The sequence below is a fragment of the Heliconius melpomene genome, chromosome 21 (genome assembly GCF_056956725.1).
Source record: "Heliconius melpomene rosina isolate 202511_hmr_F chromosome 21, ASM5695672v1, whole genome shotgun sequence".
NCBI classification, from domain to species: Eukaryota; Metazoa; Arthropoda; class Insecta; order Lepidoptera; family Nymphalidae; genus Heliconius; species Heliconius melpomene.
The window spans coordinates 3,846,945-3,859,807 of record NC_140409.1 but is presented as its reverse complement, the minus strand read 5'-3'; the positions used below and the strand labels follow the sequence as shown (position 1 = coordinate 3,859,807).

The window sequence follows — 12,863 nt, the reverse complement described above, 5'->3', positions numbered from 1 at the left end:
TGAAAATTATAATTTATTTATGCATCAACAGTATCAAAAGCTAAATATATAAAATTTTATTTGAATGTTTATATTTTATGAATCAATTTAATCAATTACGCGCTGTATCCCGCATACAGCAGGGTAGCCAGAGGGAACCTAGTGTTAAAACTCTTCGTTCCCTACTTTCCACCAAATTTTTCGAGGCATTGCGTCTTGAGTGGTGAAACTCAACGCCGGACTCTTGCCTTGGTGCCAGAGCGAAGAAATTAAAATACGAGTATTAAGAAATAATAATTCATTCCCTCGAATAGGGATCAAACCCATAACCGTCGCGTTACAGTCACACCCTTGTGCCGCTGCACCAGGACGTCCTTCAATAATAATGATGAACCAACACTAAGTGAATTACCCTGGCTTCACTTTAATTAATCATTGATGACTCGAACGAGTGATGGCAACCCCTATCAATTATCGATCTCTCCAGCATCCTTCATCCCGTCGTCATCGTTAAATTAGCACTTACCGCGCCGCTATCACTGACAACGGTCGAATGGCTATTGTTATATTGCATCGATATAGTGACAAAGACGAGATTGTATCAGTATTGTATCGGTAAGGGTATATAATATTCATATTCTATATATACTAATAGGATTCATTAAAATATATATATGTTATGTACATATTAAGAGAGAATTTTCATAGCAACGAGTGCATATTAAGAGATTTTCAAGAGGTGCAGGGTCAAATCCCGCTACGTCTAAATTTTTATAAAAATTAAAAATCAGCTTCACGCCCTATCCCGCTCACAGCACGGTAGGCAGAGGGAACCTTGTGTTAAGATACTCTTTTCATCATTTCCGCTGATTTCTGGAGGCATTACACGTTGAGTGACGTAGCTCAACGCCGCGCTTTGCCTCGACACCAGAACTAAGAAATGAAAATACAAATTTAAATAAATATTTAATTTCCTCGACTAGGGATAGAACCCACAACCAGTAGCGTTTACAGTCACACACTCGTACCCCTGTGCCACTATTGGCCTAGTGTCTAAAAAAGTATTTTTATATTATGTACACTTGTCTAGCGAAAAATAATTCGAAGATGAAAATATTTTGACGTTTACTTTCATGCGTTGCAACACTAGAGAATCCGCCGACGAATCGATGAAAATGCCAGAGAAAAAAGTAAGAAAAGAAAAAAAAATGAACATATTTCTTTTATTTCTATATTGTTCAAATAGGACAACACAATTAAAATAAAATAAGTCTCTGATATCACGCAAGGAAAAATCGTAAAATGACAACTTTAATTTGCATGTATCTTGTTCTAAATTTCACTAATCGAAGTTGAAGTTAAAAAAGTCTATTGATATACTGGAAAACGTAGAAGCTAACAAGAAACAAATCTTAAGAAATTTCGCAACAGACAGACTAAATATTATTATCACGCATCAATCAATATTGCGTAAACAAAATATGATCCAAAACAGTCCCGATATATACAGCAGATATAAGAAGTTTAAAAATGAAAGATTATACATCTAAAAAAAAGGTAAACTAACTATGTTAAAATTATCATATTTTATTTCTTTTTAATTTAGAGGCCAGCCGTGGCGCCGGTGCACATGCATGTTACTGTGAACACGATAGGTTGTGGTGTTTGAATCCCACTCGGGGAAATATTAAATATTTTCATTTCTTATCTCTAGTGCCGAAGGCGAAGCGCGGCGTTAAGTTCCGCCACTCAACACGCAACACTTCCAGAATGCAGCGAAAACACACACAGAGACAGAGTCACGAAAAAATAAAAGATAGAAACTAGATATAAGCCCATAGCATGCACCAGTCATTTAGTAAATTGACAAAGACTTATGCACTTCGTGGCTACGGTCATCCCCACGTCACTAGCACAATGCAATAAATTGACGCAGCTTTGATAGCCTCCCATATGTAGAAGTGTTTTATGTCTATGTAGGCGTGTTTGACACAATTTAAATTAAATTAACAATTTATAACGTAAGTGAACGATCACTTCAAAACAATGATAATAGCTGGTGGTTTTATATTCGTAGCACGGTTGAAGCAAAAAGAAAGAAGAAGAATTCTTAGCACTGTTTTTGCACATGTGTTTTTTTTTATTGGTAGCCTTTATAACATAATAGAATCCAAAACAATGGTTTTTTTTTCCTTTTTGTCTGTGCGTTCGTTCACGCTAATCTCAGAAACGGCTTTACCGATTTAATTGTAGTTTTATCTATTTTATTTTGGCAAGCTTTTCTTAACATTTAGTGTTTGTTTTATTTGAATTGGTTTATAAAAAAAGAAGTAATGGTTAATCTTTTACAGAACATTGTGCAATAAAATGTCTATAAATAATTGAAATTAATTGAATATGAATTGGCTAAAACTTGGCTTTTCAATATAGGTACAGATATTGTTTTTATTATGATATTATTAGATAATGAAAATAATGCTGAATGTGGATCCCTAGTTTAAAAATATTTTTCTTTAGTTTTGTAAAGTTCTACATAGAGCTCTTAGAACGGTATTTCTATCTAAAACGTTTCTTGATATTTATCTTTCAATCTTACAAATAACACAAACACAAAATGCTATTGTAAGAGCGACGGCCACGTTTACAATCACTTTAGTCTAGACCGAGGACAAACAAAGGTTTTTAATCAATTTAACTCTGGTATTTTTTATTGCATGTTTTTTTTAATATTCCTTCTTATTTTTCTTTGGCTTATCACTCTATTCCGTATACGACTGACCTAGTAACATAACACTTTGTTTTCTCTCTGTCATGTCATAGTGTGTATTTTATCAAATCAACTAAGTAATCGAAATATAATGAATGGTTTATTCAATTGGATATTTTAATTTTTTCGTATTCGTTATAATTAACAAGTATTTTTTAATTAAAAATAAATCTATACTAATATAATAAAGCGGAAGAGTTTGTTTGTTTGTTTGTTTGAACGCTAAGATCTCTGGAACTACTGGTCTGATTTACTTTGTTTTTGTTTTGTATGAAAGCTGGATTCTTCAGAAGTGCTTTAGGCTATATAACATTACATTACACATATATACTAATATATTTTAAAGTACTTTCTAATTTGACATGCAATTTATATTTATTTTAATAACAACCGTCGCATCGCTACGCAACCGTTACCGCGACATTTTGATATTCATCCTTATGAAAATAAATATAAAAGTCACTTTTAGCATTTTATCTAGATTGAAATTACAGTTTACTGTATAACATACTAATAAATAATTAAGGAGATGTCACTGATTCGAAATGACATAACCTACGGCACAGTATGACCGACGCGAAAATATTCTTATAGTTAATAAAGTCCACGAAGAGATTTCAGCGTATGTGACGTCACAACGTCAATTTCTATTCATACCACTGTTGTTTGGATGTTAATGGATTGATTCAATAGTTACGGCTTTTTTAATTAAACAAAAGTTGTTATTAACTTTTAACATTAAGACGTCACAACCGTAAAGCCTTCGCCATGTCCAAAACTGGTACTGGTATTGATGGTCATTTTTCAATCGGTGATCCTCCAAATAAACCAAGTGCCACTATTGCAAGTCTTCATTACTTTTGAGAGCCCCTAGCTGATAGCAATAGGCCTGTAGTTAGATCGGATGGACAAGAGCGTTCTTCCAAGAGATTGAGATTGCCAAAATTTTTATGGTTTTTTTTTTAAATGAAAATCGCACATCATACTGAACAAATTTAACTAAGACGGCAATTTGTTATTTCTTATAGTTTAGTTGGACTGGAATTCATCATACATTTCATCTTTAATTTTTGTATGATGTCCATCTCGCCTATTAAACTTGTTTTATCAAGTTTTGTTAAGGACACATTAATAATTTCTTATAATTTAGTTTGACCTTTGATGTTTCACTCCTCGAAATAAAATACCAAAATCATCCTAATTCGTCCAGTATTTCAGATGATGTATATACAAACGGACAAACAATCAGACAAAAATTTTAAACATCATAATATGTTCGAGTTCAAATATTATTTTTATAATATTCTAAATTACTTTATGCAGTAGAGACACATTTTTCTTACTATTTAATCATAATAGGTTATCGAAATGATGGCATTGGATTAGATTCTATAACTCTTGATACTAGTGACATTGGGATCCATCACGCAATACTCAAAATCGGACGACAAGAGAACAGGGTATCCTAATTCTATCTTAAAAAAAAAATGTTTTTTCAACTAACCTGTTGTTGATTTTCCCTCTGGGTAACGAGACGCGCCTCAACGCAATCCCTGGTCTCGAGGAAGGCACGTCGCTGCGCCAGCTCCCGCGGGTAGTGGGTCAGGATACCGGCAACGTTGCACGCAATCAGTGTTACCAGACTACCGATGATCTATACAGAAAAAAAATATATAAATGTATATTATTGTTATCGGTATATCTTCTTCCATTTCTCCATATAGGCATCTCAAATGAGACGCTATATGTAAGATCCTTTGGGCAGTATCTTCTTAAGAATTCTTACAGTTACAAAATTTATTTAATTTTACAGTCGAAAATACAACTTCACGCTATATCCCGCATCCAGCAGGGTGGGCAGAGGTAATCTAATGTTAAGACACTCCATTCTCCACTTTCCGCCGAATTCTGGAGAAACTCAACGTCGCCCTTTGCCTTGACACGAAGAAATGGAAATAGAAATTTAAATAAATATTTCATTTCTCGAGTGGGGATCGAACCTACAACCGATCGGCACAGATCGCACTTAGTGCCCCTGCACCACGACTGACGTCTGAACAGAAATTCAGATTCTGTGCAGATGACAACTAGTAATAACTAAAAATAATAACAACAAAATAATATATAAATGTCACTTTGAATTTATCGAATGAATAATATTATGAAAGATTCACAAAGAGACATGGGTAACTGTCAAGTACAAAGTAAAATGCTATGAAAGCTTTGAGATAATTTCTTCATCTGTGATTTTCAGTACTTTTACAGAAACAGTAAAGAGGTGCTTCGTAGTTATTATAGAAATTAGTTATTATAGCTTCCTATGTTCTTTTAGTTAAAACATTAACTTTATATAATACTAGAGACTCAAACGCGGCTTCGCTCGCTTAAACTTATTTTTATATTATAACCAAAGGATAATATTAAAAAAAATAAAAAGTAAATAGATTACTGTCTTTTCTAATCTAAGAATATATGTAGATAGTCTCATGATAATCGCTTTTATAATTTTGTCGTGAAAGCGTAACAAACAAATATTCCACATTTATAATATTAGTTTATAAGTTTTAACATAGTTCTTAGTTTTCACCTGAGAGTCTGTAGATTTGGGCATCATCAGTTGGGCACCAATATTGACGGCAGCCAGAGCGAAACCGCCAATCATCGCCTCGTGTAGTCGCAATGGTAGGGTCGCATACGTCACATATGTGAATAAAGCGCAGGTGCCGGAGCTGATCTCCAGTGATCTAAACATATTCAATATGGTACACACTGAGTCATTACACTGTCCATCATCCCGCACACAGCAAGGTAGGCAGAACCTAGTGTCAAAACACAACAAAGCATGTTGAATAGCGGAACACAATACCGCGCTTTACCTGGACACCAGACCGAAAAAATGAAAATATAAATTTTAATAAATATTTCATTTCCTCTCGTGAGGATCGAACCCATAACATAGTGACATAATGACATTAGAACATAATACAATTATTATGCTCTAATGTCATAAATACTAAAGTGATATAGTCGTATACATTTAGTTTAAACCATCTAACATATATTACAACACAATATATACTCACCTCATACTTACTTATAACCATCCTTCCTTAAAGAAAACATTATTCACAAACAAAAAAAAAATAACAAAATTATATGTTGCAATCTCGACTAGAATTTCCATCCGACAATGTAACACGACATTAGGGTGTGAAATTAACTTATTTATATACTTTACTTATTATTAGCATAATTTGAGCTTCTTGTCGAGCATAATATATGAATATTTTAATTTTACACCACTCCAAAATCATTGAAAATTATCTCAACTGAGGACCCAAAAATTATTTACATACATTATACGCAAGTATCTAAACAGAAAATCTCTCCGAAGCGTAATACACAGAACACGTAAACAAGGCCAGTAAAAGGTTTATAGAGGAAAATTTCGTTTTAGAATGAAATTTGTGAAGTTCGCTTGAAGGTTTCTAATCAAGGCATTGTTAAAGCGTTGACTGTCGACAGGCGAAATGGAAAGTTACTCGGTAATACATTTTTAATGTGACAGAGTTGAATTTTGTGAGCAACGACTTAAAACGTATATTAAATAGAATAAACGTATTGTATTATTTTAATTTAATAGTAATAGATACCTCAGGACGGCAGTCGCGGCAACAGAGAGCTCAATCAGCAAAAATGTGACGAGTACGATGTAAGAAATGGTCAGGAGGTAGATCTCGTTCATTGCTGGTCGGCTGAGGCACGCCAGCAAGCCTGAAGGATGGGCAAAGTTATATTTTTATTGATATATTTATTTTACTTCACACCGTTTCCCGCACACAACAGGGTACACAGAAGGAACCTAGAAACCTAGTGTTAAGATGCTCCGTTCCCATGAAGACATTTCCCTTTTCATTTTTCGTCGAATTCTAGAGATAACGTGTTTAGTGGCGGAACTCAACGCTTTACCTCGATACCAGAGGGAAGAAATGAAAATAAGAAAAATTTCATTTCCTAAAATGAGAATCGAACCCTGAACATATCGCGTTAACAGTCACGTCCCTGCTCTATGACTGGCCTCAAATACTTATTACACTTATACATTTATATTAAAGAATAGCTTCACGCTGTATCTCGCACATAGCAATGTAGGAAGAAAGAACATTGTGTTAAGACACTCCGTTCCCCAATTTCCTATCAATTCTCACGACATGGTGTGTTGAGAGCCAGAACTCAACGTTGCAAAGGTGAGGAAATGAAGACCATGCGTCCATGCCACCATGCGTCGTGACTCGTGAGTGGGAACCAAACCCACAACTTTAAAGTTACTTTATTCACTATAAAAGCACCATATATAATTGTTAGCTGATCCAAATTGATTTAATTAGCTGGTCATTAAAACGGTAAGCATTTTTTCAATTATCTAAAGATTTACTGAAACCTGCGTCTGATGAACGGGAGCGTGCCGTGTCACTTACAAAAGGCTATACGGTGTTTTGTCGAGCTTTACAAAGGGCTCAACTGTATATAATAAACGGCTATCACGTTTTCACACACAGAAATCGTATTTAAGCTAAATCCTATTTAAGTATTTAGACTGAGAAATTGTAATAACAATGTAATTCTTGTATACCAATGAAATGTATGAAATGTATAAGACTGTGATAATATTTCAAATATAAATAAATAACATTAATATATTAACATACAATATTATTTATTAGCATTTATTTGTTAGTTTGTTATATTTAATAATTAATTATTGTATATTCTGTTGGCGACATAATATTTTATATAATATATATGTTTTAGGGTTAGTTTTTAATTAACTAAACAATTAATGAATTTAATATATATATTTTCTAAATAAAATATTGCTAGTGAGAGCTGTATGTCGATTTAAAAACCAAAATATTTGACTATAATTTCCTCTTATTGTTCAATTCAAAAACATCTATATTTATATGTTTTTTAGCTTAGATGCCTGTCATGTCGCAGTGGCACAAGCATATATATGACTGAAAGCGCGACAGGTTGTACATAGGTTCGATTCTCAATCGGGGTAATGAAATATTTAATATTTTCATTTCTTCGCCCTGGTGTCGAGACTAAAATTAAATTCCGCCACTAAGCACGCAATGGCTTGTACGCAATGTAGTGTGTTAACACTGCCTCTGCCTACCCCGCTACATGCAGAAAACAGTGTGATATATAATTATAAGGTAACTAGCGGCCCGCTCGCGGTTTCACCCGCGTGCACTATGTTATTATTAATCTCTGTCTCCATGGCTACGCCCTGTGACGTCTATGCAAAATTTCCTTCCAAAGACTCCTAGCATTTGTAGTAATGAAGTTTCATACAAACTTTCGACCCCTTAGAAGTCGAATATTGCAAATTCCCGTCTTAGCGAGCACCTACGTCTTATAAATAACTCCTATGCAAAATTTGAGATTCCTAGCACTTGTAGTTTCTGAGATTTCGTGATGAGTGAGTGACCTTTCGATTTTATATATATATAGAAGATAGATATAAAAATAATTGAAATACTCACAAGTGTAGACGACGGACGTCATACCGAAGATGGCAATGTTGACGATGTGAGCGATACGCTCTTTCTCATAGTAGACTTTTTTGACGCCGCTGTTCCTGTATACAGATGGGTCTAAGTAGCTCATCGTCGAGAATGGCGGTAGAGCTGTTGCAAAGGGACTGTGAAACGGTTGCCTTGTTAACAATTTTTAGTTCCTTTATTTTTATATTTTTTAGGATTTTGTGCTCTTGATTTACAACCCTTGAAATATCCAAACCATATTGACAAAAATATAATAAACGAATACCAGGAATAAGATTTGTACTCACTACCGCCCGTACAATAATAATTAATTTATTATATTAACACAAAAATATAATATAATATAATAATATATTTTTATATACGTACTCGTATTGCGTTTCAAAATACGTTCCTTCCGTAAGCGAGAACAGTCCGCGGATGAAGTTCTGGACTATAATCAGTGTACTTATTTGCACGGTGGTGAGACCGACGGTCACGGCCAGCAGGAGTCCGAGCAGGTGAGTCATATTGGTTTGGTTCATGCGCAGAAAATAGCGCTGGTATAGCATTTCAACCTGTAACAAATAAATACTATTAATATACTTATTTTTCATATATGGGTCAGTAGTGGTGCAAGGGTACAAGCATGAGGCTATTAAAGCGATAGCTTATGAGTTCGATTAATACTCTAGGAAATGAAAAGATGCTGACAAAAAACATGTTTTACTTGGGTCTACTCTGATGTAGGAGAGGTACAGCAGCCACTTTGGGATGGGGGTTTGTTGGCTTAATCATCATTTTCTTCTGTTTGAAAAAGCGTGAAACCAAAACGCTAATCTAGTGAAAAAATGCTTAGAGTTTTGACTTCAAGACTGTTTTAAAAGTACAATCTTATAAGCGAAAATTTATAATTGGATATTATTGTTCGGCCATTTTGACTTATTAATTGGTTATGAGAAAATAAAATTCCAAATAACATTTTGAAATGTGTTCAATGGATTTATATTTTCCCATATTTAAACCCTCTCAACTACTCTCATATTTAAACCAGACTTATCTCAGAATTATGATGTTAAAATATGTTTTTTTCTTCAAATAAATAATTTTAAATAATTTCAATTGTATTTTTACTATTAATATTTTGCAATAATCTATTTCATTTGTATGTCCATTAAGGATCATTGAAGTAGATTTTAGCCTATATTACATCATTTTCATTTTTTCGAAATCACCCAAAATCAGTCAATCACTAACTTGATGTTGTAATATTACAATAAAACATAGATTACAAAAACTGCTTATATCCAAACTAAAATATTGCAAAGGAAACTAAAACGTATCCCACTGTGCCAACATACCGCCCTGTATGTCTTTCTATCGCGTTACTTTGCCAGCTGAACACATGCAATGTATGCGAAAAATAGAATACTAAGAACCTATTTGACAATTCAAAAAAAAAATACATTTTTAACCGATTGCTATAAAAATCGGAGATTTTCAATTCCACTATATTTTTTTATTTTTATTCTCAGAGTTTTCGACTGGGTGGATCGATTTTGATGATTCGCTTTTTAATTGAAAGCTAGTGCTATTAAACACAGGATGGTCCCATCTTAATTCGGTCCAGTTCTAACAATGCCGCTTACGAGAAAATCTTAATTGTGCATAGCACAAACAACTCAATTTCAACTTTATTTTTTTATTTTTTATTTTCAACTAGCGACCCCCTTGCGGCTTCGCCCGCTTTTACTACTGGATTATTCATATAATGTATGTTTGCAAAGTACTTAAGATAATGTGAAAATTAATTAAACCCTAATGCAACCCGCATTTTCGTAGTTTGACTAAGGATTTTCCAATTGTTTTACACAGCAAGGATTTTTTAGTAGGTACCGTAATTTTAAATCTGTGCTACTAATATTTTCAAGTACTTATTAAAATATATTTAAATGACTATTTTTAGATAGTTAAATGACTATTTTTAAACGGAAGAAATTATAAACAAAAACCTACCTACTAATAACTACTACAAAAAATATGAAAAAAAATATATCGCGCTGAAATAATACATTCAACTCCAATTATCCAATACGTGCAAACGCATCTAAATCTTCGTTGCTATAGAGGCAGCCGGGTTCTTTTTTTCGAGCTTGTGCTTAATGCTGAAAGGGGTATTCTGTCCCTGATGAAAAGCAAGCACGACATGGCTGCCTGTGAGGAAAATTAAATAGAATGCATCGGCCGGGAATCGAACCCGGGCCGCCCGCTTGGCAGGCGAGCATTCTACCACTGAACCACCGATGTGTGTAAGACAGGCGGGCGCGGCGGACGCATGGCGAGTGGCGAGCCGTTTCGCAGCAAGGATTTTTTTGATATTGTAACAACTTCTAAAGTATTTATTAAAATGAAAAACAGTAAAAGACAGTTTTGGTCTACATTAAATGGCTAACGTAACTAATGTACTTATTTATATGCTGAGAGTAAGGGATAAGTGAAACTTGAGTAACATATAGCTGATGTGTCAACAATTAAATGCGTTTTTCTGTAAAACTATTCGCAATTTCGAAATATTGTAAAAAGCAAATTTTATCTTCGTTTAACGTAGAAAATTAATAAAGTATTTTAAAGGATAAGGATTAATACCATTATTGAAAAATATCCCTCACAATAAAAAATATATTGAAATTATTATTTTTAGACAGAAAAATGATCACTACACGTTATTCTTAAAAGATACGAATACGCTCTCGTGGACTTTTTTGTAGATCTTATTAAGAGGAACAATACTCCAGTACATTTTTTTCATGTAGTACTTAGAGCAGCGCTTGCGCGAAAGTGTCTCAACGAGTAGGACTTTATACACATTTATCGTATTTATGTTAATTTACATAAGAATGTACAAATAATAAACTATATATAAACCTTCTACAAAAAACACTCGACTTAATGGTGAAGACCGCATCAAAATCCGTTGGGTGGTTTAGAAGAAGAGTTAGAAACAACAGATCGACACGAAAAGCGACCTTGTTTTATAAGATATAGGATAGGATTTAACTATTTGTTAATACCGATAACCTGATTATTTTTTGTTAATAATTATTTTCATTAAAGGTCCAAGAGATAACTTTGTTTGCACGAGAATTTAAGGGATACAATAGAAAATAGCTATCCTACTACTCCCTAAGCATAAAAACAAAATGCCAATATTAAACATTCTAAGTCTAAACTGTGCGTTGACTGTCAATCAGTAAAGAAAGGATTTTATTTACACTTATATAGATAAATATATTTTAATTAAGACATTAAATAGATACCTACAAAAGATATAAACTGTTGGTCGTTCTATCGAGATCACGGTCCTTTTTCCACTCAAGTAACTCTGATCAATAGCCCCAAGCTGGGCTCGGGTTAATAACTTAACACGAATACGACACATATTTCGATGGCTAAGAAGAATACAAAAAAAAAATTGCAACAATATAAGTAAAATGTCATATATTTCATTTTAAATTATAGTTTATTTTTAACTTTGTTATAGATAAGTAATACCTGTAAATAACTTTTTGTTGTCGTTTTTATTAAAGATCTATAGGTGTATTTAAAATACAAAGAAATATAATTTTTTTGCGGCATTCGGGAAGCAATAGGACGCGTAAGCATGGTTGTGGTTTCGATTCACACTTGGGCATGTTTAATTTTAAATTATTTCCCCTATTTTTTTTATTTTCGTTACTCTGGTAGACAAATCGCCGCGTTGAGCTCCGCGTCTCATCACGCCATGTCTCGAAAATTTTAACTCATCAACTCATAACCTCATTGTACACAATTTATATGATCATAAAAGATTGTCGCGCGATTTACTTGGATAAATAAACTAGTACTAATTTAATTACGTAAAAATCTACTAAGTTGAAATTTTCAAAGTTTCAATTTAATAAAAATTTGTTTTGCGTGCGCATTGTGTTCTCTCTAAGCCTAGCTGGCCTCTGTGCTGCGTTTTCAGAAAATAAGAGACATGTTTGATCCATTCGAAGATATGATCTTTATCTTAGCAGTTAATAATAATATTTCTTAGCTGTTGGATCAAGAACCGGATACAGAAGGCAGTGTTACTTGAGACGGCACGTATTGTGCGGAGGTTCCTCTCTCTGGAGCCCTAGCTACCGATGGTTTGGACCCCGCCCTCGGAAGAGTGGTTTTTTTATATTTTTAAATGTATTTTTTTATATAATAATTTATATTTAAAAATGTAAAATTGATTCACTAATTTAATAAAAGTATATCATGTATATTTCTTTACAATCAACGTTAGGTAAATTTAAAATGCTCACTGGGTGGTCATTGTTTTCTACATAATTTTTTTGCGCAATAGCTGTTATTTGCTGTCCGTTTGGCGTCGAATTTATTCTGGTTTCATGTAACAACATGTGGTGGTTTCCATTGCAAAGGCGGCATCGTTTCAAAGAAATACACCGATTTTCGTTATGATTATACAAACAATTATTAAACAATTGTTTTTGTTAAACAATTTTATGTTTCATTTGTAATGTTTATACTATGAT

The 12,863-nt window shown here is 33.5% G+C and overlaps 1 protein-coding gene and 1 long non-coding RNA gene across 2 annotated transcripts in view; one reads left to right on the top strand and one right to left on the bottom strand.

The window, feature by feature from the left end:
* LOC146526888 (uncharacterized) overlaps positions 1–12,863 on the top strand; it is a 210,024-nt gene that overhangs the window by 50,035 nt on the left and 147,126 nt on the right. The window lies entirely within an intron of this gene.
* The window catches only part of LOC146526889 (adenylate cyclase type 6), a 176,806-nt gene that overhangs the window by 43,841 nt on the left and 120,102 nt on the right, over positions 1–12,863 (bottom strand). Inside the window, exons 6-10 of the mRNA XM_085206495.1 lie at positions 8,689–8,876; positions 8,299–8,456; positions 6,400–6,520; positions 5,334–5,490; positions 4,251–4,400 (exon numbers count right to left, since the gene is read on the bottom strand). Of these exons, the coding sequence (XP_085062621.1) occupies positions 4,251–4,400; positions 5,334–5,490; positions 6,400–6,520; positions 8,299–8,456; positions 8,689–8,876 (774 nt within the window). The remainder of the gene's footprint in view (positions 1–4,250; positions 4,401–5,333; positions 5,491–6,399; positions 6,521–8,298; positions 8,457–8,688; positions 8,877–12,863) is intronic.